Source organism: Neophocaena asiaeorientalis, unplaced genomic scaffold (genome assembly GCF_003031525.2).
Source record: "Neophocaena asiaeorientalis asiaeorientalis breed wild unplaced genomic scaffold, Neophocaena_asiaeorientalis_V1.1 scaffold114, whole genome shotgun sequence".
NCBI classification, from domain to species: domain Eukaryota; kingdom Metazoa; phylum Chordata; class Mammalia; order Artiodactyla; family Phocoenidae; genus Neophocaena; species Neophocaena asiaeorientalis.
Window position 1 is genome coordinate 2,768,228 of NW_020173116.1, and position 25,773 is coordinate 2,794,000.

Sequence of the window (25,773 nt, forward strand, 5' to 3'; positions counted from 1 at the left end):
GTGGGGGCGCGGACACGGCCGGGGAGCGCGGGGGCGCCCGGGCTCCGGAGGTCTTGGACGCGCGGAAACGCGGCTTCGCCCTGGGCGCAGTGGGGCCGGGACTCCCCACGCCGCCGCCACCGCCGCCGCCTCCAGCGCCCCAGGGCCAGGTACCTGGGGGTCCCGAGGCACAGCCTTTCCGGGAGCCCGGCCTACGTCCCCGCATCTTGCTGTGCGCACCGCCAGCACGCCCCACGCCGTCGGCGGCCCCTGCTCCCCCGGAGCCCTCAGTGCGCCCGGCCCCCCCCACGCGCCCTGGGGAAAGTTCTTACTCGTCAATTTCACACGTAATTTACAATAACCACCCGGATTCCTCCGCGTCGCCTAGGAAACGGCCAGGCGAAGCTACCGCCGCCTCCTCCGAGATCAAAGCCCTGCAGCAGACCCGGAGGCTCCTGGCGAACGCCAGGGAGCGGACGAGGGTGCACACCATCAGCGCAGCCTTCGAGGCGCTCAGGAAGCAGGTACCGGCTCCCAGCCACACACCCTCACTGCGCCCGGGTATGACTGCGGGAGTGGGTGGGTAAGTGGCTGGGGGACTTTAGGGAGGATGAGGGCGTGGGTAAGCTGCAAGTTGTCCCCGCCCGGTCGGCCCCAGGGCCCAGACAGGTTTGGGTCCTCCTGGGGCAGTGACCTTTGCCACAGCGTTGGTACGGCTCTTAGTCTGCAAAGTCGGAGTGAAGGTTCGAGATCTCTGGCTCGGGCACGCCCTGGTTACAGTCACCCGCATCCCCCCTAGGGTGCCCCTGTCTGCGCGTCTGACTTCACCCCTCATAGTTCACTTTTATGGCAGCGAATATTTGTCTCCCGGGGTCCCTTGGGCGCGGTGGGGAGTGGAGAGGGGCAATGTGGGAATCTGTCTCCGGCGGGGAAAGGGGGAAGACCCTTACCCTTCCGGCAATTTGGCGTGGTCTTGGAGGCCCGGAATGCTGCGGAGGGGTGGTCCTGGTTTTGCCAGAACGTAAGGGTCCCGCATTCCGCGGGAACCTGTCAGCACCTCCTCAGCCCCCACCTCCCAGCAGGGATGCCCCTGAACTCAGGTTGCTTCTGCGCTCTGCACCCCTCGCTCCTGGTGTCCCTTAAGGACCCGGGGTACAAGCCTGAGCCCCCTCTGCAGGGGCGGCCTCAGGAATTGGCTGGAGAGGGCCTTTCCAGGAGATACCCTCCACTGCTGCAGTTAGCTGCCCACCGCATGCTGAAGCAGGCAGGTCTGCTGAGGGGACTGACTGATTGGTTCGGGGAATCTTAAGAAACTAGTTCTGGGGTGGGTTAGGGGCTTCTTAGTTTGGGGCAGGTGGGGGCTGTCCTCACCAGACACTGTCTTCTGGGGCCGATGGGAAAGAATATTTGTCCAAGAGTTACCCATAGTGGGGAGTGGCAGTTTTACAATTCCACTTAGACAAGATTGAGACTGCCCCAGGATTCTAGGCTGCGCATTTTCACAGAGCGGAGATCTAAGAAGGGTGTGGTAAGTGCCCCCTGCCCCCAGCCCACACAGGGCACGGGGAAGGGTTGGGGGGGTGGATGTGACTGGTTTGAATGGTCAGGATTTTTGCTTGCTCTGCAGCTGACTTCCTGTGTGACTTCAGGAAAGTTACTTACCCTCTCTGGGCTTTAGCCAACAACAAAGGATTTCAGAAAACATGATCTTCTTTTTGGATCACACTCTCTCCTCTTCCTCCTGTGGGTGGGGCAGGGAAGGTGCCTGTGTCCATCCATGGGAAGGGAATTAAACTCCTGGGGAAAAGAGTTTCTATGACTTTGGAGCCAAAGTGTCACATTTGGGCTTGAGTAAGATGATTGGTCAGTGAGGTGGAGTGGAGTGGAGGAGTCAGATAACTGTCATAGACAGTTGGGACCTTGGGCAGTGGGCCCAGTGGAGAATTCAGTTTCACCCTCAGGCAGTGGCTCTGTGTCAGAGGGTGGCAGCCTGGAGGGCATCCTGCTACCTACCGCCCAGGATGGAAGGATGAGATGGCAGAGAGATGACTGTCCACCTGCTCACCTTGCAGCTAGGGCAACCCCTCTCAGATTGGGGAGGCCACGTGCCCAGAGCATCACAGCTGGTGAGAGGAAGGTCAGGGCTGGCACCTAGGTCCTTTAACTGACAGTTCAGCGTCCTTTTTACTCCTCCAGCTGCCTCTTTCAGTTCCGAGAAAGTATTCACGGTCTCTGTGTGTCCAACTACATCTCATTTGTCCAGTGGCTTTAACTTCTTTCAGTGATGAATTCCATCTCATTTGATCTTAACATCCTGTCGGTTGAATTAGCGTTCCATTTAATGGAATGGAAAGCTGGGGCCTGGAGAAAGAAGGAAGGAAACGCTTCCGAGATCACCTAGTGGGTTAGGGAAGGTGACAGAAGTTTCTGGAATGCCCGCCTGGCCAAATGCTTCTCACAATGTCAGCTGTATCCGCGCTGTGGGCCCCGGCGCTCGCAGTGTTGTTAAGTCGGAAGGTGGGTGTACACATGGCTGACTCTCTGAGATGAGATTGTTAATCGTGGTTTCCTTTCACTTCTGCCCTTCTTGTGCGGAAGTTCTATATAAGAGGGACAAATTCAGGGAGAAAGTGCACGTACACACACACACACAGGTACAAACAGCTGTACCTATACACACGATCAGTACTAGTGCCCAAGAGCATACACAAATGTGTGATCAGAAGCGCCTGCTCTGGTTTGTTCCCGCCCCCCCCTTGCCCAGTCCATCTGTCCCTTCCCCAAAAAGGCTGCTGGTGGGCACCAGTCTGTTGTCTGCGAGGGAAAGAAATATCGCTAGGGCACACTCACCATGTCCACATCACAGCCTCCATCCGATGGGGAAAGCCCTGTGTCTCAGAGGCACTCCTTCCTCCTCTGGACCTCAGTATCCCACCTGTAGAAAGTGCGCACGTGAATACACACTCACACTCGTGTACGTATGTGTGTGTGTGCCCTTATCCAGGCAGGCTGTGACTCTGGATCTAGGCTTAGGCTTGACTGTCTGAAATGGACCCTGGGAAAGGAGGGTGAGGAAGAAGAATGGTTTTTCCTGAAATGAGGCCATGGCTGTTGCAGCACCAAGGTCAGTTCTGGGACTGTGGCTCTGGTCTGGGGCTTCATTTCTCTGAGCAGCTTCCTGGTACGGTGAAAAGAGCACTGGGCGGGGAGTCCGGAGGCTGGAATTTGAGTTATACCTCTGCTGTATGCGTTCTGTGTGACTGTGGACAAGTCACTTTCCCTCTCTGAGCCTCAGTTGCTAAAGTTGGAAAATGGTGATAATGCTTACCTCATACACCGCTTCTCTGCAGAGAGCGAATGAAGAAAGGAATGGGGGCCGTAGGAGGAATGAACATTTCTCGAACGTCTGCAACGTCCTCAGGGCTGGGCAAAGGCCTTGACAGATGTAGAAATAAGAATTCTGTAATCATTTTAATAAGAATCATAGAAACTGCCATTTATCAGATGCTTCCTTTGTACTGGGTCGTGTGCTAAGCGTGTTACGCGTATTAGTTCATTTAATGAAGTAGGTATTGTTTCCACTCCCCCATCCCCCCGCCCTCATTCCCACCCCTGTTTCACGGATGGTGAGGCCGAGGTTCAGGGAACTTCTGTAAGTTGGTGGAGATCTCGCAGCCTTTGGCCACCGCATGAGGCCTCCTGGGTTTTGCACTGCACGCCTCCCCGGCCTGCCATTCACTAGGCTTCGGAGGGTGCCGGCGCCCTCCCGGGCGTGGTGCAGTCACAGCCTGCGTGGCTGTGTGCCACTGTCATTGCAGAGCCTGGATTCGAATCGGAGTCAGCAAGTCGCTCCGGGGCCCAGGCTCCTGACGGCCCCGCTCTTCAGCCTGGTGACCACCCCGGAGCTGTCCACCCCCAGCAGGGGGAAGCCAGACAGTCTTCTGTGTTGTCCAACCCATCATACTCTCAACCAGGAAGGGAATGGGGTGGGGGGGCCGCTTGGCCATGAGAAGTGCAGGTGGGGGAGAGGGAGGCCCCCGGCAGCGGGGCCGGGGGGTGCGTATGCGGGGCAGATGGTCAGGCCGCAGCATATGCCACCAGCCCAGCTGCTCGGGGCCCTCCCCGCCGCCTCACGTGAAGGCCATGTGTGCATAGCTGGGCCTGGCCCGTGTGCAGGGCCGCTCTGGGCCGGGTGGGAGAGGGTCCAAGGGAAAGCCTGGCCTTGCTGGGCGGGTGAGGGGAGGGGCCAGAGCTGTGGGCCTCGGCCTCCCCCGCAGAACCTTCTGGTTCACAGGCTGTGCTCACCCTCGGGGCATCTGGTGCGTGTGCAGATCTGTGCAGATTTCCTCTCTCCCCGAGAAGCATAAAGCCCCTCAGCATTGATGGAGGAATGGCAGCCTAGCCAGGCAGAGGCCTGGGGCAGCAAGGAGGAGCCCTCAGGACTTGCTGAAGTGCCAAACCAGTGGCCCCCTCCTCTGCTGCCCCTGGGGTGTCCCAGGGAATCCTCAGCAAGTGAACTCAGGATGGCCCAGGAGGGGGCATGAGGATGGCACCCCCCAGCCCAGCACCTCCCTCGGTCTCAGACACCATAGGATGCCAGGGGCCCATGGCCCCACTGCAACCTGTACCCCCTTCCTCAGGGAATGGGGGACGGACCTGCTTGCATCCAGATGGGAGAGGGGTGATAAAAGCCTCTCTCCTGCCCCCTCGCATCCACAGTCACCACGACAGTAGCTTGTGGAGCCTCATTGCACGGGGTGAAGTGCCTCACCTGGCCCTGTTGTCGTACCGCCTTCCCATTTCACAGATGGGGATGCTTACAGAGGTGGAGTGAGTGACCAGGATTTGTCCTGTCTGGCCCTGGGCCATGGCTCTTAACTACTCAGACCCAGGTTCTCAGGGTCCAGCCTCGTTGCTGTGTAGCAGGTTGGGATTTTGCTTAAATAGAACTTGACAAGGACCTTAAACAGCCTGTGTAGAGCGGCTTCATCCCAGGGAGCCAGCACTCCCTGACATGAGCCGATTAGAGAAAAATTTCAGATGGGATCAAGTGCTCGGCTGTGTGCCGGGGATGCAGTGATGTTGGAGCTGTGTGGGTCCAGGAGTCTCGGTGGGCGTCTTGGGCTGGGTCTGAAGGGTGGGGTAGGAGTTGGCACAGAGGCAAGAGGCTGGAGGGCTTCCAGGCCTCCCCTGCATTGGCTGGTTGGTTCCTGGCTTTGCTTCTCTGTAGCGCCTCCCTACATCTGCCCATGTTGATTCCATTCTGAGGTAGCAGGTATTCTGATGCCCATTTTATTGGTGAGGAAACTGAGGTCCCCTATGGTTGCGGACCTAAGATCACGTGGATGGCCCAGAGTAGAGCTAGGTCCTCAGAATCCCATGCCAGTGCCCTTCCTGCTTTTTCCCACTTGCTGGCGCCAGGAGAGGGTCCACCTTGGGGTAGGTGGGATGGAATCTTTTAGGGGCACGTGGGACCTGGTGAAAAATCCCCATACTGCCCCTGCTCTTCTGAAGCGTAACGATTCTTGTGGGATGAGCGTGAGGCAGGTCCTTTTACTTTACAGGAAGATTTGCTGCCTGTCAGTAGCTGGAGCCGAGCGGCCCTGCTGCCTCCTTTGGCTTCTGTCCTCTGCCCAGGCTGAGCAGATGACTGCTGTGTGGTCTCCGGCAGGTGGTGGGATGGCTGGGCTCTGGGCCACGCTGTGGATGCTCAGAGAGGTAATGCACCAAGGCTGGGGTCCCATGGAGTCCAGAACTCTCCATCCCCTGCTCAGAAGGGTGGGCTGCCCACCTCCCCACCATAGGCTATAGATGCTCATCCAAACCCCCAAGCCATTGCTTCTGGCTGATTGGAAAGAGCCCAGCTAAGTAAGGTGTGTGTTCAAAACCCAGCTCATCTTTCATCAGCTGAGAGATACAGGAAGTTCTTACACTCCCTGGGCATCAAATGCTTCTCTGTAAAGTGGAAGTCGTCATTTCTACCTCATGGCGCTGTTGAAAGATGAATTATATTCACAACACCCAGCCCTCTGCCTGGCCTTAGTAGATCACAAGAAACAGCAAGGGGATGACCTAGTTCCAACAGTCATCCAGGGTACCCAGGCATTATTCCCACTCTCCAGATAAGAAAACTGAGGCTCAGAGAGGTGAAGCTACCTGTCCAAAGTCACCCCGATGTTTGGGACTCAGACCAGCTCTTTCTGCCTTACCTTAACCTCCTAGAATCAGATCCTCATAGGCCAGGGTGCCTCTGAGCTGGGCTTTTGGGGGCCCAGCTCCTGCATCCTGGGCCGTGGGCACCAGCATCACCACCGCTGGTGGTGGGAGTTTGGAGAGCCCAGTGGCCAAGCCCCTGGTGGGAGCTTGGGGAGCCCGCCTTCCTTGGGCGATAAACACACGAGCTTCTGGCTCCAGCCATGTCTTAGCTGAGTGACCTGGGGCCCAATATGTCACCTCTCTGCTTCCTCATGTGCAGATGGGGTAACAATCTTTATTTGGGGGAAAGTTTCAATGGGCTGAAACTACCTGTAAATAGTGACCACGGTGCCAGGTGAACAACCAGAGCTCAATAGATGGGTTGGTTTTTTTTTAAAACTCCACAGTTGCTTCTTAATTTATTTAATTAATTTATTTTTGGCTGCATTGGGTCTTTGTTGCAGCGTGACGTAGGGCTTTCTCTAGTTGCGGCGAGCGGGGGCCATTCTTCGCTGCGGTGCACGGGCCTCTCATTGCGGCGGCTTCTCCCGCTGTGGAGCATGGACTCCAGGCGTGCAGGCTTCAGTAGCTGTGGCTCATGGGCTTAGTTGCTCCGTGGCAAGTGGGATCTTCCCGGACCAGGGCTTGAACCTGTATCCCCTGCATTGGCAGGCAGATTCTTAACCACTGCGCCACAAGGGCAGCCCCCTCAATAGACGGTTTTCTTGTTAGACCTGGACTTTGACAGAAGCAGTGGGACAGAGTGACAAATCTGGGGCAAAACTGGATCAGAACTTGGCAGGGGAGCTCCTAGGTCGGCCTTGGCCTCACCTGTTGCCCAGTGGTCCCGCAATGACCCTGGATCCCCATGTGCAGATTCCTTCCAAGATCCCTGCTCCCTGCTGGCAGGGAAGCCCAGCTGCTCAGGTCCCAGGGCTCAAAGAGCCGGGTAACTCCCAGCATGGCCTCTGGGTAACAACACACTAGGGCCTGTGTCACAGAGCTGTGCCCGGTGTCCAGAGCCTCCACCAGGCAGGCACTCCCTCCCTGGGTGCAGGGGAGGCAGAGGTGCTAGGCTGGTCCCTGAGACCCATGCCCCTGCCCCAGGGAACCTTTCTGTGCCACAGACCTTGTTCATTTGTTCAGGCTGATAAAGCAGGATTCTCTGGACTCTGGATGAGAACAGGCAACGTGCATTGTTCTGCAGGCTTTTCTCAGATGGGTTTGGAGCTGTGGCCAGGACTGGGAGGGGGAAGGGGAATGCACAGGAGTTGGTGGTCCCTGTGGCACCTCCCTGCCCCTCCCTGCGTTTCCTGGCCTGGTGAAGGGCAACTCCTTGGCTGCTAGAGGATTTTTTTTTTTTAACATCTTTATTGGAGTATAATTGCTTTACAATGGTGTGTTAGTTTCTGCTTTATAACAAAGTGAATCAGTTATACATATACATATGTTCCCATATCTCCTCCCTCTTGCGTCTCCCTCCCTCCCACCCTCCCTATCCCACCCCTCCAGGCGGTCACGGAGCACCTAGCCGATATCCCTGTGCTATGCGGCTGCTTCCCACTAGCTATCTACCTTACGTTTGGTAGTGTATATATGTCCATGCCTCTCTCTCGCTTTGTCCCAGCTTACCCTTCCCCCTCCCCATATCCTCAAGTCCATTCTCTAGTAGGTCTGTGTCTTTATTCCTGTCTTACCTCTAGGTACTTCACGACATTTTTTTTTTTCTTAAATTCCATATATATGTGTGCTAGAGGATTTTTGAAAGGTGACAGCAAACCTCACCTTGGGCCTGCGGTCTCAGGACCCCCGGGGGGGGGGATGAGCAGGCAGTATGTCCTGCCTCCAGATCTCCTGCTTCTCACCCTCTCCGGAGACCCTCTTTAGAGACCCTCTGCAACACCCACCGTAATAATGTCACTGACTTGTATCAGGCCTTACTATGTGCAGCACATATGCCATCTCCTTTAGTCCTTACCACGCTTTGTGGTCAGTCCTGTTAGCCATATGACAAGGACACCAAGGCTCAGAACGGTTATGTCTCTTGCCCAGGGTTTGTAGCTAGAGCCAGGAGTTAGCCCAGGTGACCAAAAGGTGTATGAGCTTCACCTCTGCACCAAATAACTAAATCTTTATCCTCAGAGAATTTTGGGAATTCCCTGGCGGTCCAGTGGTTAGGACTCCATGCTTCCACTGTAGGGGGCGCGGGTTCAATCTCAGGTCCGGGAACTAAGATCCTACAAGCTGAGCGGTGTGGCCAAAAAGAAAAAGAGGGAGAGAGAGAGAGAGAGAGAGAGAGAGAACGGATTTTGAACCCAGTTCTAAACCTTCTGGAGTCACCTGATAGATATGGAGGGAGAGCGTTCATTTGTTCATTCATTCCCTCAGTCAACAAACCCTTTGGAGGCCGGTGATGGGCAGGACCAGGGCTAGGCTCTGCATACAGAGGCCTTCCCCTGACAGCTCACACAGAGACTGACCATTAAATGAGTCCCAGTGTTCAGGAGTTAAGGACAGATGGCGGGCTATTAGAGCACCATCGAGGGGAGGCAGCCCTAGTCCCCGGGGTAGGGTTGGGTGGGAGGTCAGGGAAAGCTGCTGGACGAAGTGAGCTTTAACGTGAGATCAAGATGTTGACGCGTTTAGGGTCCTCATCTGAAGCGGCTCTCTTGATTATGCTTTCTCGACCACAGCGCTGCTGGCGTTTTGGGCTGAGTCATTCTTTGTCGTGGAGGCATTGTAGGATTCTGAGCATTGTAGGATGTTTAGCAGCATCCCTGGTCTCTGCCCACTACAGGCCAGTAGCCCCTCCCCGCCTGCTCCCCGGTGATGACGATCAAGAGTGTCTGCAGACATTGCCAGCTGCCCCGTAGGGACGACATTGTCCCTGGTTGAGAACCACTGGTTCGGAACAGTGCCCGGCGTGCTTGTTGAGTGGTCCCTGCAAGGCGCCCCACTCTCTGTGGGCTGAGGGTTAGTACCAGGTATCCGTGGTGGGGATGGATGCTGCGTGTGGATCCTGGAGAGCCATAGAGGGGAGGATGCCGCAGCCTTGGTTGCAGGGCACGTTTGGGCCATTTAGGTGAGCGACGCATCAGAGCAGCTGTATTGGTTAGTCCACCTGTCGGGTGGACTTTGTGGTGATGTCTCCGTGTTACGACACAGAACTCTGCTGCAGTCTTCGTAGCTTTTTGCTCAAGCAGCAGGAGCGTTGGTGGACAATGTTAGAGACTTCATCGCTTCACGCATACAAATCCCTGTGCCATTAGTGAGTGTATAGTCGGTGATGAACGTCAAGGCTGTCAAGTCTGGTTGGGTCTGTCCTGTTGCAATGCCCAGCAGCGCCCCAGGTCCAGAGGGCGGAAAGGAAAAGAGAAAAGCAAAAGAAAGCCAATCATGTGTGGGCCCCCCAGCTGAGCACTGACACTTTGCTTCTGGTCTGTTCCCAGAGTCCCGGGCACCTAACTCTGCTCTGATGTTATAACATCACTCTTGAGTGGAAGTTCTCTGATGGCAGACCCGAGTTATTATCTGTGGTCGGACCCCAAGTGCCCAGCAAGACAATTGCCACTGAATGAGTAAATAGACCCTCAGAGCCAAAAAACATCGGTTCTCTCTGAGAGATTCCTTCTCAGGGAGGGAGGGGGGTGGAGCTCTGTCCTGGGGGAACTCACTGTGTTTCGTGCGCACTGACGTTCGGGCAAGAGCTAAGTCTCGGTTTCTTCCCCTGTGACGTGGGAATGTGGATGCCTCCCAAGGTTGTGAGTGTGGAAACAGCGGGTGCTTAGAACAGGGAATAAAATCCGGGTTGAGGGACTAGACGGGCCACCTCTGCCGCCCTGCAGTCCCCTGTCCGGCGGTGCAGATGTCAGTGTGAGGGGCCCTACACCTGCCTGGCTGAGGTGCCCCCAGGCCGTTCTCAGCAGAGACCCTGGCAGCCCCTCCTGACGCCTTCTCACCCTCCAGGTGCCATGTTACTCATATGGGCAGAAGCTGTCCAAGCTGGCCATCCTGAGGATCGCCTGTAACTACATCCTGTCCCTGGCGCGGCTGGCCGACCTCGACTACAGCGCCGACCATAGCAACCTCAGCTTCTCCGAGTGTGTGCAGCGTTGCACCCGCACCCTGCAGGCCGAGGGCCGTGCCAAGAAACGCAAGGTACGTGCCAGCCACGCAGGCAGCAGCCTCCTGGGAAGACAGAGAGGTGGGGACAGGAGCTTGGGGAGCCCCTCACTCCCCCAGGCTTCCAGAGGGACCGGTGAGCTCGGCTCTTAGGAGCTTTGCTGGGGTTCGTGCCAGCTTCGGGGCTCCTCAGACCCCTGGGATTGTGTGTGACTCTACTCCCGGGAATGGGGCTGCTGGGTACCTGGGACAGTCACCCTGGGCCTGCGTTTGTTCATCACTTAAATGAGGAGGACAGCTTATCTCTGAAGCTCTTTCTGGCCTTACGTGCTCTTAGGATGAATCCCCCATGCGACCCCTGATGGATGTCATATCAGGGTGAGATCTCCTGAACTGGTAACAGCCCAGGAGAGCCCTTTGGTGTGTTTTGGTAATGTGACTTGGCCTGTGGGTTACCCGAGGCCACGCATTAAGGCACGTGATTTCATTCATTCATTCATTCATTCATTCATTCATTCATTCATTCATTCTGAAGAGATTTACTGAGCCCCAGCCATGTGCCACGCTTGCCGGGCAGGGGTATAAAAATGATAAACATATGGTCGCAGCACCCCTGCAGCTCACGGGATGCTCAGAGACTCTCTTGCCTGTGGATAAGGGCAGAAGAGGGTAGTAAAGGAGGCCCCGGAGGCCTGTGCTGGGGCAGGGGAAGGCCCGGCAGAGAAGGGACAGGTTACCTCTCCTGCCCAAGGGAGTTTGAAAGGTCATCTTGGTGTAAGTGGTGTTTGAGCTGCACAACCAGGAGGTCACCCGGCAGATGAAGCAGGAACAATATCTGAGGCAGAGGGAACAGCCTGTGCAAAGCCTGATGTGTTTGGAGAGATATGGGCAGGGGGAAAGGTGTCGGGCACAGCTATGCTTCCCAGATGCCCTAGGCTTCCAGCATTTCCAGTTGGGGGTCATTGCCAGGCTGTGCAGAGCAAGGCTTATGGCAACCCTCTGGATCTCTGTGCCCACGAGGCTAGAGGGAGAGAGACAGAGGGTGGGACCCAGTCTGCATCCATGAAGAGGTTAGAGGTGGTTAGAGATGCCTGACTCCTCTGGGCATCCAGGGATGGGGAGTGGGGGGCGGGTAGCCAAGTGGCTCTGGCATCCTCCATTCATTCCTTCCTACCACCTCCTCTTTCCTTCCTGGCCGGCCCCTCCCCGCATCCCTGACATTCCTCTCCCAGCCCCCCTTTCAAGGAGGCCCCTCTCTGGGTTCTCCAGGTTTCCCAGGGGCCCCTTCAAGAGGCTTCCAGCCAGGGAGGCCCTCTGTGGACTCTCCTGCCCACAGCAGGGAGGGCCCCGGCATGTCCCCATCGCCAGCCACTGCCGCTGCTGCGGTGATGGCACGTTGCGATCCTGGGAGTGATTTAATGTGGACCAATTAGATGAAATCTTCATCAAGTGGGTGAGAGAGGAAGCGCCACTGGCTGCTCGCAGGGCGGCTTTCCTCTGGAAAGTGACACGGGTAAATTAAGGGCGTGATTGATGGCTCCATGCAGCGCTCTGTGACAAAGGAGGGTTGTAAACTCTCGGTGAACTTCCCCTGGCATTCGGTGGTGGTCGGTCGGAGGTGTGGATGGGCAGGATGGGCAGGCGCCATTTCCCCCATCTCTGCCCCTCATCCCCCCCTCCCCAAGTCCTCCCGTCAGCCACCAAAGGCCAGAGTGCTGGGCCCCCCTCCTTCCCTGTTCTTTGATAGGAGCAAGTGCCCTGGGCTGGGGAGGAAACTAGATGCTTGGGAGGTGAGGGAAGAAGGGGGGTGGTGGGGTGACGATGCCGAGCTTTTGGCTTCCCCTGAAATCACGTCAAATCTAAGACACCTTAGAGACTATCTGGTCCAGCCTCCCCATTGTCCAGATTGGGAGACTGAGGTGTTAGATTGTGGGTAAGAGCATCAAACAGCCCTGAGTCCAAGGCCTGGCTCACCACCTACTAGCTGTATCATTTTGGACCCATTTCTTTACCTCTTCTTGCCTCAATTTTCTCCTCAATAAACGGGGATGGTGGAAACATCAGAGATTTCCAAGGCCCTTTCTAGTCTGACTCTACAAGCAGAGGTCCTGCCTCACCTCTGAGTGAGGGGCCCCTTGCATCCTGCAGCCCCTCCTGCCCAGCGGGCTGTCCTGAGGCTGCCATCTCCTGAGGACCATGCCTGGACAGCCACCATTGCCCAGAGGACTTAGAGGGAGGGATGGGACAGGGTCTTGGGGCTGCTGGGGCATCTGAGGCCTCTTGGGCCCTGTAACCGCCCTGGTAGATTGGCAGATCACAGCACCACCCCACTCCTGGTGTGTGTGCCTTCCTGCATCTGTCACCATGCAGGTAGGTGAGTTTCAGGGATGCCCTCAGGGATGGACTTCAGTGACCCGCCCAGTGGCCCTGAGTGCCTGGGATAGGCCATCCTTTTGTTAACCAGAACCAAGGGAGCTGGTGTCCCTGGAGACGCATCCCTTCATTTGTTCATACATTCATTCGTTCAGCATTTATCGAGCAGTGGCAGTGAGCTCCGTGTTGGGGAATCCCATCCTCAGCACATGGGCCCTGTGATGGGAATTTGCGATGGGGCGGGCCTGACCCTCCCTAGTCCCTGTGGACAGGGCAGGTGGGTGTGAGGCTCAAATCACGCCCCTGTTGCCCCTCCCCCTGCAGCCATTCAGGGCAGCCTGAGGGTTTGGGGATGGGAGTGAGTCAGGCTTACATTCTAATGAAGGATAAAGAAAGGAAGAAACTAGAAAATGATGCTGATGTCAGTGACCAGCTGAAAGGAAGTCTTTCATAAATGGTCATCACCGATGCCACTGATGGCGGTCTGAGCTGTCCCACGGAGCGCGGCTCTCTCACAGTTCATGTGCCCCAGAGGCTGGGCGACCCTGTTCCAGAACACCGCCTTGACAGACTGTACTCAGTGTTCCCTGATGAGCTGCCTTGTCCCTCCAGACCTGTGTCAAGAATGGGATTTAAAGCGATCTTTCCTTACCCTCTAGGCCCCAGGCACATCCTTTTGCCCGTCTCAGCCCTTCCTTGCTCGGGGTGGGGACCCATATCCCTTGACGGGTGAGTCCTCTATATCTGGACCTCACAGGAGGTGACTTTGAGGGTCCAGGGTCCGTTTGGAAGCCCTGATCTTGCAGAGAGGCTCGTTGGAGGCTGCCAAGCGGAGAGACAGGTGGGAGGAGTGGAAGGGCTCTGCAGATCGCAGCTCGAGCTCCGGCTGCAGCCGGAGATAATGCACGGTAAGCACCTGGCTCTGGGCCATGTTTCCGCAGCTCCTGTTTTTAAAGCAGCAACTCCTGGGAGCTTCTGAGGAGGAGAGAAGGAAGAGAAGCAGAACTGTTCCACACCTGGGCAGGGTGGGCATTGCCGGGCCTGCGGGATAGGAGACGAGCAGTTTCCCACAGTCTAGGGCACTGCCTTCCAGTGAATAATAATAACAGCGGCAGCAGCTACTAACACTGATGGCATAGCTTAAGCCCTGGCGATAAATGGCCAGTAAGTTCCTGCCCCCGGGTTTCTCACAGGCCCCAGGTTGGCGGGGGTGGGGCTGGGGGGAGAGATAAGTCCATTATGGTGCGCTGAGCTAAGGGCCCTACCAGACACCTGGGTACCGATTGGTGACCCCGGGGCTGTGACTGTAGCCGTGTGTGCCAGCTGGGCGGGGAAGGCTGGCTCTGCAAGGCCAGAGGCTGCTTCTCACCCTGTGGGTGGTCCAGTGCCAGAGGAGCCAGTGAGGCTGGCATAGCTCGACCGCATCTTCTCTCTTCCTGCTGCTTTCTGGGTAGGGGAGGCTTTTCGTGGTGATGGCAGGTCCGAGGGTAGCCGGACCCCTGTTGGGAAGAACATCTTGGGCGCAGACTTCTGTACTTTTGGTGCTGGGGGCCAGCTGAGGTAGCACATTGGTTTTGGGTTGGGGGGGTCAGTGGGAGCCGAGAGGGTTCCGTCTGGGTGGTTGAAACCAGGCCTCGGACAGGACGTGGTGGCACCTGCTCTTTCTGTGGTCTGTTCCGGAGCCCCAGAGTATGTGAGGCAGAGTCTCCAACACCTGCTCTGGCTGGATCCAGCCCCTCGTGTGCAGGGTCTCCTGCATCCCCAGAGTCCCCATTGAGGGACACTGTCCTGTCTCTGTCCCCACCTGCCACGTACACAGTCACCCCCACTGGGGCTTTGGTCTCCACTTCTGTAAGGTGAGTTGACCCCAGAAGTGATTTCTAAGGCCCCTTCTGGTCAGACTCTCCGAACTGAGGTCACCTCAGCTCCTTTTTCTGTCTAAATGACAACAGGCGTTTACTCTCCCTTCCCCTCTGCCCATCACGGGCATTTCACACAGATCTGAAAGTTGCTCACGGAGACTGTTGGGACCCCAGTGCAGTGCACCCGGAGAATACTGATACTACCTGACGTTCTTAGAGCCTGGATCCCATGCCAGGCGTGGTGCCGGGTGCTTAGTACTTCTGACATATCACCCCGTTGACTCCTCCCGCCACCCCTTCAAGGTGGATCCTGACGTTGTCCCAGGAGCAATGAATCTGAGGCTCAGAGGCCCGAGGAACTGGTCGGTAGGAGAGGTGCCCGGGGCTCCTATCACTTCCCTGTCCCGCCCCCCGCATGGAAATGGGGTGGTGAGAGGAGGTCCTGTTTCCACATCCTCCAAGCCATGTTACTGAGTTAAATACCATGTGCTTTCAAAGCCCATGGAGACCGTCTATGCTGGGAAAGAAGGGGGGTGGGTGGGAAACCACCATCAAATTCCCTTCTCGTCGTAAAAATGGATGCAATTTATTTTTTCTGGCATTCCAATTACATAGACGTTTGTCGCCAGCTGTTTGTTCTAACACGGAGTGTTCTCTCAGCTGCCGTTTCTCCTCTCTCAGTTGACACCGTTAGTCCACACGGCTGGCAGGGACTGGGATGGAGGGGTCGTGGGCTGGGGAGCCCCCCAGGTTAGCTTGGAGCTGGCTTCCTTGGAACGCAGAACTTGGCCCTCTGCTGTTCGCCGGGTGGCCCTGAGGTGGGGGAGAGACTGGGGCACCGCTTTCCCCGCTCCTTTCACACTGTCTTCACCTCTTCCTCCTCTCCCCCGCTGACACGCACTCACAGACCCCACCCTTCTCCCCACCATGCTGTGTATGAATGAAAACTTGGGGTCTCGGACAGTGAGAAAGAACCACCCTCTCCTGCTCAGAAAGTCAGAGACGTGAAAAGTCCCCTCTGATGCTCTAACCTCCAGGGCACCTCTTCGAGCCAGTGTGCCCCTCTGGAAACCCCTTCAGAGGCTCAGTGGTCCGGGATGCTATAGGTGGGTGTTGAGTTGACAGAACCCTACAGTTCCTTTCGGTTCTCTCTGGTGCTGTCATTTAACTTTAAGGCGCATACAACAGGGAGACCCTTGGCAAGACCATGAAGTAGGGGAAGTGTGGGCTTTGGCGCTGGAGACCTGGGTTTGAATCACGGCACTGGTACTTCCTACCCATGTGACCCTGGGTGTGTTATCTAACTTCTCTGATCCCCCGTTCTCGTGTGAGCTTATAAACCTTCCTCGCCACCTTGCTGGAAGGATTAAAGGAGATCCAGTATGAGAAAGGGCTGGCCTTTTCTCAGTGCCAGAAGGGAAATATCAGGAATTTACAGCCACAAGGTAACGACTTCATATGGAATCCCAGGAAGGATCATCTCAGGAAAGGGCAGTGCCTGGAATGGATGAATGACCAGACAAAGGGCAGATAAGGGCAAATAATTCTGAATGGGGGACTCCTGTTTGTCCAGCATTTGGGGCAAACCCCCTGGCCCTGCATCCTTAAAGGGGGGCGAGCACCTAGCCAGCCCAGAAATCCCTGGGCTTTCAAAGTTCACAGATTCATACCAAAGAACGTGCATAACGTGTGGGTGTACGTGGTAATAATGCTAATAAACAGACTCTCACCAACAATCGCGCTGACCGAGTGGGGAGTGCCCACTGCGTGCCGAGCACCTCCATACTTTATGCTGACCCCACAAGTTAGCACCACTTCCCCATTGCACGGAGGGGAAACTGAGGCCAAGAGAAGGGCAGTAGCTCGCCCAAGGCCGTGCAGCGAGGAAGTGGTGGAGCTGCTTTGAGCACGTGTCTCTTTGGTTCCAAACTCCGAGCTCTTCAGCTGCACCCGGGCCCTGAAGCTCACATACCGCCCAGCAGGGTGGCCTGAGCCCCGAGACCCCCAACAAATGCGGGTGCGGGGCCTTGTCAGGAGCAGCAGCTCTTATGTAAGCAGCCGGGCTGCGGCGCTTGCAGGCTCCATTGAGCCGCGGGGAGCCCACAGACCGCTGGGGGTGGCAAGGGGTGGGCCGGGCCGGTGGGGGTGGGGGTGTCAGCAGCCCCCCGCCCCCAGTGCCGCCGCCAGCGAGGCCTGACACGGGGTTAAGTCGCCCTGGCGGCCTCTGGCTGCAGCTGGGAGCGCGCCTGGTTCCCATTCGGGCGCTGTGGTTTTGATTAGCTGTTCCACAAGGCGGGCCTGGTGGCGAGGCCCTGGGAGCTCCGCTGGAACAGAGGGTCCCCCGCCCGGCCGCCGCGGCCCCCCCTCCTGGCAGCCCCAGACTCCAGATGTTCCGAGCGCTCGCTGGGAAGGCCTGCTGGCGCCACGGAGGGCAGAGGGCAGGGAAAGCACGCGAGCTGGAAGCCCAAGCGCTCAGTCACCGCAGGCCCTGGCAGCCCGCCCAGCGCTCTGCTGGCACATTCCCCAGCTCTCCCCTGGCCATCTGTTCCCAAAAAACCCTTTCAGAGCCTCATCATCACTCAGGATACAACAGCACAAGCAGCTGGTTTGGAGGCAGCAGGGAAAACCGTGCAAAAGGTCCTTTGTGAGAGAGGAAACTCGCTTATGAATAACAGGGCTGGACGCTGTAAAAGTTGGCGGCTGGAATCCGTGTTTCTCAGGCGCCGCTGTTTTCTCCCGACTCTTTATCTCCGCTCTTTATTTGGTTTCCCCTTGTTTTCTTTTAATGGTGTTTCTTCCCCTTCTTGCACCAGTTGTGACTTTTCTTCCTCCTCTAAGGTGCCTGAAGGCCACCTAATTAGGTATCCTGGACGCTGCCGAACTGTTTTTCCTTCTCAAAGCTCTTAAAATGGGAGACTGTTGTCATAAAACCCGGGCTGGAGGAGACGGGGCAGAAAGAAGGTGCCCGGGAGGGCACAGTGTGGGCAGGGCAACAGAGTGTCGTCAACCTGAGGGAGGGTCGGGGGCAGAGAGAGCGCGGAGACTGCCATCAGCTCATCGGAAGGCAACACGGAGACGCTCTGGGAGAGCAGTGGCATTAATGAAACGCTCAGTGCTTGGCGCCTCAGCTGATTGCAGTATGACAGGAAGCCTTTTTTAAGAACCGCCGCCACCGCCAGAAACTTCTGGGAGATGTCTGCCTGGAATCTGGGCACCTCCTGGGAGCAGTCACCGGGTGGCCTGAGGGGGGCCCTTGGGCTGTGCTGGGGCAGGGCTGGCAGCTGGGAGGCCAGCATTGGCGGCGGTGGGGAGGGGAGGGCAAGGCCTGGCCACCTTCCTCACACCCCCTGGACCCCTGAGGGGGAGCTGAGAGTCAGGCCCAGGGCTGTCAGGTGGAGGTGGGGAGAGGGACACCTCCCAGATGTCACATGGGCGTGACCTCATGGGGAGGGTCACGGGGCAGGGGCAGGGGACTGGGGGCTTCCCCTTTCCTTTCTCAGTTCCGGCACCCCTTTTTCACTGCCTGCCCCAGCACTGTCCCGTGAGACCCAGAAGCTCGGCTGCCCCTCACCCCGGCAGTGGAAAAAGCCTGTCGTGCACATCGCCACGGGTGGCCGGTCCTCACAAGCTGAGGCTCGGGCTTCGGAGGGCGTTTCATCTTAGGCGCCGTACTTCACTCCTTTCTCCTCTCTTCCCAGTTTCGGTTGGAGAGGTGGCAGCTCTGACAGGACAAAATATACATAAGTTTATCACAATTTCAGGGCCATTAATCTCCCCGTCTGCAGGGCTGGGCATGGGCCGAGATCCCCCCTCCCTGCTAAGGCCTTGGTGGGCAGCTACCTGGTCTGGACTCTGAGGCTGCTCTCGTCTCTGCCCAGGGGCCTGCGTAGCTGGGTGGCCTTGCTCAAGTGTCGTATCCGGGAGATGCCAGCCTGACTGCCCACCTATCCAGGGGTCAGTGGCACAAAGGATGTGAAACTGTCTTGTGAACTCTGTCCTCCCTCCCGTGTCTGATGCCTGAGAAGCTGGTCCCCGTGGAGCCGAAGGTGAGGAGGGCCTGGGGAAGGAGGCGTGGGGTCCGACCAGTGACCAGAACTTGCTTTCCAGACCTGGGGCTTCCAGAGGAGCAGTGGAAGGGGAATGGAGGGCAGGGCTGCCCTCCCACTGCCCAGCCTTGAGCCCCTGCCCCTGGCACAGTGGATTGCCTGGCACAGGGGGCGCCAGCAGGCCCTGGTCGTCCTTTTTCTACTTGCCCCTGCAGACCGGAGGCTGGTTCTAGGGGAAGGTATAAATCCCTGCCTTCCTGACCTCCTAGTATAAACGTTTCTAGAGGGCGAAGCAGGGAGCCTTTCCTGCCTTCACGGTGCTTAGTTCTCTGCCCAGACTTCACGGCCACCTGGGGCCTGGCCCTGCCGCCCAGCTGCTCCCTGGCTCAGTTCATACCCACCTGAGCCCCTCCCAGCAGCTCTGCTGAAAGCCAGGTCTGACTGCCTCACTCCCCCTGCTCAGGACCCCTCAGGGGCTCTCCACACGCCGAGGATAGAGGCCAGACTCCCTTACAGGGCAGCTGCCCCTCCCCCTAAGTGACCTGGCTCCAGCCGGTCACTCCCGGTGTCCCAATTTACACTCCATCAACGCGGAACTCCTCGCCCAGAGGGGCTATTTTTGGCCTCTGTGCTCACGCCGTCCCTTCTGCCTGGAATGCTCTTCTACCCTGTCTGTCTGGCTAAGTCCTGCTCCTCCTGGAAGCCCTCCCTGACCCCTACCCCAGCCTCCACCTCAGGGCCCCATAGCATGGCCACCTCCCTGCCCTTACCATAGCGGGGTGTAGAGTCTAATTCAGGAGAGCATTCTATGATACAGTATGAAGTCATGATATATTACGTGATACTCTATTATGTGGTATTTTAGAGCTCATTTCGTTGTATTTTTAGGTGAAATGTTACCTGATAAATTATGTGATATTAGAACTCTATACTACGTTACCTTATGTCACACAATGTGTGTTTAGTACACCTCTCTAGCTAGACTGTCAGCCCTTTCATCTTTGTGTCCCAGCTCCTGGCACAGAGGAAGCTGCCGAGTAATGCACAGCGTTCCTTCCACGAAAATCCACACACGCTGGGGCTGAATATTCCTGAGCTGAAGGCAAAGACTCTAGGGAAGAGTGAACTAGGGGCTTTAGGACACAGACAGGGAAGTGCCCCTGGGCTCCCCCAGGCTCCTGTTTGGGGAGTTTGGGCTCTTGTTGCCTTGAATCAGTGCAGAAAGCTTTGCATTTCAGATCACAGAAACCCCTCTAGCAGCAGCTTAAACGAACAGGGCTCCTGTTTCTTACAGTTAGGAAAGGTGAAGTGAGGAGACTGTTCCCTGGCTCCAAGGCTCTGGTGATGCTAAGGTTTCAGGCTTCTTTCTTGGTCTTTACCTCATGACTGCACAGTGGCTGCCACAGCACCGAGTACTTCATCCACACGCTACATCCAAGGCAGGGCAGGGCCTTGCCGGGAAGAGCGTTTCTCCTCACCAGTTCAGTCAGTCCTGTCCAGACATCCCCTACCTGCCCTGGAAGAAGGGGTGCTCTCCCTGAAACTGAGGAGGACATTGGGGCCTCTCATCTGGGAGGACAGTAGGGTCCTCCCTGGAAGGCTCATCCCTGGAAAGTTGACCCTGATTTTTGACAGAGTGGTTTTCTTCCCAATGGGGCTGACCGATGTCATCATAACCTCAGCCACAGTGTCAGAACCCCATCTCTGCGAGTTTGCCTACTCCTCCCCCCAGCCCCGCAAAGTGAGGGGCAGTAGCCCTGTTTTCAGTTGACAGCACTGAGGTTCAGAGAACCTAGGTGACCAGGCCACTGGTGACCTGGTTCCTCTGCACAGTGCTTTTCAGTTTGCAGAGCCTTCTCATGTCTTTTATCCTCTTGAGTTTTGCAGTGACCTCCTGAGATCCACGTCACTAGATGGGCGCTAGATGAGGAGGCTGGGACCCAGGGGGGTGAAGTCACTCAGTGCCACACAGCTGGGTGGGGCCGGGCAGGACCTAGGCTCAGCCAGCCCCGTGAAACAAGCGCTTCTGAATCTAGACCATCACTGCCCTCTGTTCTCCCAAGGTGAGGGGGTCTAGCAGTGACGCGGGTCTGTCTCAGCGCAGCCACTCATGAGCTCTGTCAGCTCGGGCACTTGCCTTCTCCAAGCTTTGCTTTCCTCATGAGACGTGGATAGAAATGTCCATGGGTGAGGAGGGTTCAAGGAAATGATGACCATGAAAGGGCTACGTCAACTGGATGCACTGTGCAGTCACTGGGGCTCCTGGAGGACACTGCTGTCCATCTGGAAGGTGGGCAGAGGGACCTTGAGTGTCCCCTGCCCACCCAGGGACTTAGACTCGGTGGACTTGACTCTGTTGCCAGGCAGCAGGCACCGAGTCTGTCCTTCTGCTCTGTGCGTGTGTGTGTGTGTGTGTGTGTGTGTGTGTGTGTGCGTGTGTGTGTGCACAGATTTGTTGGGGCATCTGTAGGCACTGTCTGCCAGGATCAGACGGAGGGCCTCCTACATGGTGGACTGAGTGTCTGGCACCGGGGAGGTGCCCGGAGGTCTTCAAGGGTTTCAGAACTTCCCCTCTTCCCCAGGGGTCAGGATCCACTTTGGCACCCACCCCCTCCATGTATACACGCAGTGGTGCTTCGTTTATTCAACAGAAGCAGAAAAAGATGAATTAAGCTCGAAGGATGCTGTACATTTATTTAAGAATAAACAGTTTTGAGTGTTTACTATGTGCCAGGCATTGTTTTAGGTGCTGGGTCACTTTGGAGAACAAAACAAAGGCCCCACCCTTTGGAACTCAGGCTGAACAACACAAAGGCCGGGCAGGAAAGCTCACAGGAGAGCCCTGCAGGACCTTGTTCGGAGCCCACTGTGCTTAGCTCTGCACACAGTTCTTACAAGCCTGACTCCCTGGAGGCTCGGGTCAGAGCAGCTGAGCAGAAACAACCAGGAGACCAGCTCCTGGAGCAGGTGCAGTGACAGCCCCCAGAATCACAGCCAGTGGCCTGATGGCGTGGGAGGAAACAGAGAACAAAAAGGGCAACACACCAGGGGCTCAGAAAAGCCAAGAGGCTTGGAGCCATTTAGTGTCGGGGTAAGGGGCCCCAGGAGCCTCAAGGACCTGGGGAGTCTTCTGTAGACTGACGTTCCGGGCTTGACCTTGAGTTGTCAAGGGGAAGCTGAAGTACATCCAGTAGCGTCTGACGGAGAATGCAGGGAAGTGCATCAATTACTGGGAACTGGGACCTGTCCAAGCTGTTTGGGCACAGAAAACACACGGCTTCCTTTCTCTAGGGAAACTCACTCCTGCTCAGGGGCTTGTTCTCCTGCGGGGGCAGCGCTGCGCGGGTCGGGGTCCTTGTCTGTTTTGCTCACTGCGGGGGGGGGGCCCCCCGTGCTCCGAATGGAGCCGGGCACAGTCTAAACACTCAGTACATGTTTGCCGAATGAATGGAAGCGTGAAAGCCCAAGCAAGTGAGGTGTTTCTAGCTGTCTTCCACACTATCTCAGGGGCAGCTAGCTCCTCTCTGCCGTGTCCCCAGTGGGGCCCTGGCCACCTGATGGGGAGACACAGTTCCTGCCTTGAGGAGCTGACATGCAAATGGGGGGAGACCCCCCCCACACACACATACATACACACGTGTGTGTACTGACACGTGGCTGCTTAACCCTGAGTGCTTGGCTTTGCAGCCTTTGTGACCTTTAATCCTCTCTTCAGCCTCAGATAGTAGACTACTATTATTACCATTTTATAGGTGGAGAAACCGAGGCACAGAGAGGTTACGTAAGTGCTCCAAGTCCCACGGCTGGTGGAATGGGGAAGTCAGGATGCACACAGAGGCTGTCTGATGCCACAGCCGGCACCTTTAGCCACTACGCTGCCCTGCGTCCGTGAGGGTGTTTGTCCGTCAGGGAGCGTATGTACGTGCACTCAAGTGTGCGTGTGGGCGAAAGATCCGTTTCTCTCCCCGGTACTTTTGTGGTGTCACTGACGGTCAGGGTGGTGGTGAGTAAAGAGCCCTGATCAGAGATGTCCTACCCTTTCCTGAATCCCACGGCAGCTCCAGAATCTAGCTATGAGGGGCTTAGGGATGATGGGAGGGGCCAGAGGAGGGGTTTGCACACTGTTTTTTCAGAAATCATGTGGTTATTTGGACTGTCCAGGGGCCTGGTGGCCTCTCCCAGCCACCCCATTATTGCCCCCACTGATCCTGAAGTATCCACAGCTAGACTCTGACTGGGCGTCTCCTGAAGACATGCTGTGGGCTTTGCAAAGGCTTGTGGGCCAGCACTTCAGCATGAATTGGCTTGTTTGGTTGATGCCCCCTCACTCCTGCTGTCGCTTTGCTATAAGGATTGGGGAGGGGAGGTGAGGGACTTCCCTGGTGGTCCAGTGGCTAAGGCTCCATGCTCCCAATGCAGGGGGCCTAGGTTCGACCCCTGGTCAGGGAACTAGATCCCACAGGCCACAACTAAAAGATCCCACATGCTGCAGCGAAGATCCTGTGTGCCACAACTAAGACCTGATGCAGCCAAGATAAATAAAAAAAAAGAATTGGGGAGAGGGGAGGCACAGAGATATGCAGAAGCATGATGGGGGCCCCGGGGACCCCCAACACTGTGGTTGGGGGTGTGTGTATATGTGTAGTGTTGGCGGGGTGGGGGGAGGCATGTGTGAGGGTCATAAGTCGGGGCCCGAGGGACGCTTCCAGGGAGCAGGGCCTTCCTCACCTGGCTGGGCCACGTGTCTGCCCAGCTATCTGCTGCCCTCCAGCCCGGGTGCCTTCTCTGGCTATGGGGCAAGGGCAGGAGCTCCTTGAGCTTCTAGGGTCTGGAAGGGCAGCGTGCAGTGAAGTGGAATTGGCTGGACAACCTCACAGGACAGGGAGCAGATGGGAAGCTGCAGCAGCTGGGCCTCAGGCCTCACCCAGGCCAGCTTGGCCCTTGCCGTGCCCTGTACTGTGGGTGGGGTGAGGTGGGGACCAAGAAAGCAGATAGGCTGACAGATGTGGAGAGAGAAGCAGAGGGGAGGCCAAGAGAGAGCTGGCGCAGAGAGATGCGGCGGGAGCACGGAGAGAGAAGCAGAGATGGTCAGCCTGCAGCCCGAGAAGGGTTGGCCCGGCGGCGCCTGGGGTCTCCCTGCCCGTCCCCTGCAGGCGTGGGTTCTCCCTCTGAGCTCTGGCCCGGCTGTGCAAGCACCGGGCCTCCCACCTTCCCTTAGGCCCCAGGGGATGAAGGCTGAGGCTTTCTTAGCACCAAGAGAGGTGGCAGCTGGGGGGGTGGCTTGAGGACTTTCTAGTCCCAATTGCCAGTGAAGAAGCTGAATCCTCTAGGGACTGAGGGGTCTGCCTTGCTCTGCCGCATCCTGGCGTGTGACTGAGGGCCTCCATTTCCCCATCTGCAAAATGGAAGCAGTGACAACACCTCCCAAGGACTGTACAGCCGCACATGTAAAGGAGTGTGTTGGGCCCCGGACGAGGCCGCCCTCAGCCGATTCACGGACTACTGTCCCCAGGCCTGGGAGGACGACCTGGCGCCCTCTCTCAGGAGCCCGTGGTGGAGCCGTGTGGGGGGAGCAAGTGGGCGATGGCAGCTGCACCAGCCATAACTCGAGCACAGAGGGGTGTAGGAGGAGTCGGTATGAAGTGCTTGGAGGCTTCAGAGGGGAAACACATTTCCCCAGACTGCGGTGAGGTGGGTTTCGGGGCAGGCAGCTGGACTGGAGGCCCCATTGTCCTGGACTGGGGACACAGCAGGGACACAGCCAGCAGAACCCTGCCCTCCTGGAGCCTCCGTTCCCGTGGGCGGAAGTAACTCCGCGCAAGGCTGTACTGGAACAGAGGGGACGCCTGGGACTGGACGGTGCTCTCTTAGTGCTGGCCCGGGTACCTGGGTCCCAGCTTCAGCTCCAGCATCTTAGCACAGGAGGGGTCCCCAGTGTTACTCAGTGGTTGTTTCCTACAGCTAGGAAAGTTCTTCTGTATGTCCTTGACTGACCCTGAGGTTTGAACATAAATGTTGGCCCCAGTCAGCGAGCGGTTTAGACTGCTGGACCCACTGTTGCTCCTGACCTGGGCCGGCAGGGCAGGACGTCCTCCTAGTAATCACAGGAAGCTATCTGCACCCTGTAGCCGGGAGCTCCTGGCAATCATATTCACTTCTCTGATGAGTGGCCTGGAGGGACACAGCGGGGGGCAGGGGGAAGAAGTGACTCGACAGCATTTACCAGGAGAGCATTTTGGTGGTTTCTGCTTTGCCCTGGGGTTAGACTGTAAGCTGCTTCAGGGCAGGGCCTCCAACCCTGACACCTGTCACAGAGCTGACAGGAGGAACTCAATAAATCTTTGATGGCTAAATGAAGTTTTCCCCCAGTTCATGGTCCCCAGGCGGATTCTCCTGGCTCACAAGGGGCTCTGGCTATAACTTTGCAACTCTTAGATCCTGGCACCTTGAGAGGCCTCCCAGCCTGGACACAGTGTGGTCGTTGATTCACACCATGTTCCCGCCCTCAGCAAAGAGCAGCCAGCTCCAACTGCTCATAAATTTCCTGCCTGTCACCCGTGGCGCCCAGGCCAGGCGAGGCGGGAGGTGCTGGGGGTGGGCTGGTCCATACCTGCTTCCAGTTCCCCGGGAAGTTTGGAGGCCAGAAGCCCAGGCCTATGCTTGTGCCCAGAATAACCTCAGCAGAGCCTGGCCCTTGGAGAGGTGGAAGCAGATCTGCCAGATGCAAAGATGTATGGGCTGGAGTGTTGGAGAAAACACAAACACCAGCTTGCCGTACAGTTTGCACAAGCTGATTTCACTCCCATGAAATCCAACATAGGTCTGCCTACGCATAGGAGAAGTATGTGGATGGATGGGCCTAGAGATGATCATACTAAGTGAAGCAAGTCAGACAGAGAAAGACAAATACCATATGGTATCACTTATCGGTAGAATCTTAAAAATGACACAAGCGAATTTATTTACACAACAAAAGCAGACTCAAAGGCATAGAAAACAAACTTATGGTTACCAAAGGGGAAAAGGGTGGGAAGGGATAAATTAGGAGTTTGGAATTAACAGATACGCGCTACTAAGTATAAAAGAGATAAACAGCGAGGACCTACTGTATAGCACAGGGAACTATATTCAATGTCTTGTAAGAACCTATAATCGAAAAGAATCTAAAAATATATGTATATATATATATATATATA

General features: G+C 56.7%; 1 protein-coding gene across 1 annotated transcript in view; it reads left to right on the forward strand.

Moving 5' to 3' along the window:
* The window catches only part of ATOH8 (atonal bHLH transcription factor 8), a 33,390-nt gene that overhangs the window by 263 nt on the left and 7,354 nt on the right, over positions 1-25,773 (forward strand). Inside the window, 2 exon segments of the mRNA XM_024743989.1 lie at positions 1-503; positions 10,141-10,332. The exon segment at positions 1-503 is cut by the window's left edge and continues 38 nt beyond it. Of these exon segments, the coding sequence (XP_024599757.1) occupies positions 1-503; positions 10,141-10,332 (695 nt within the window).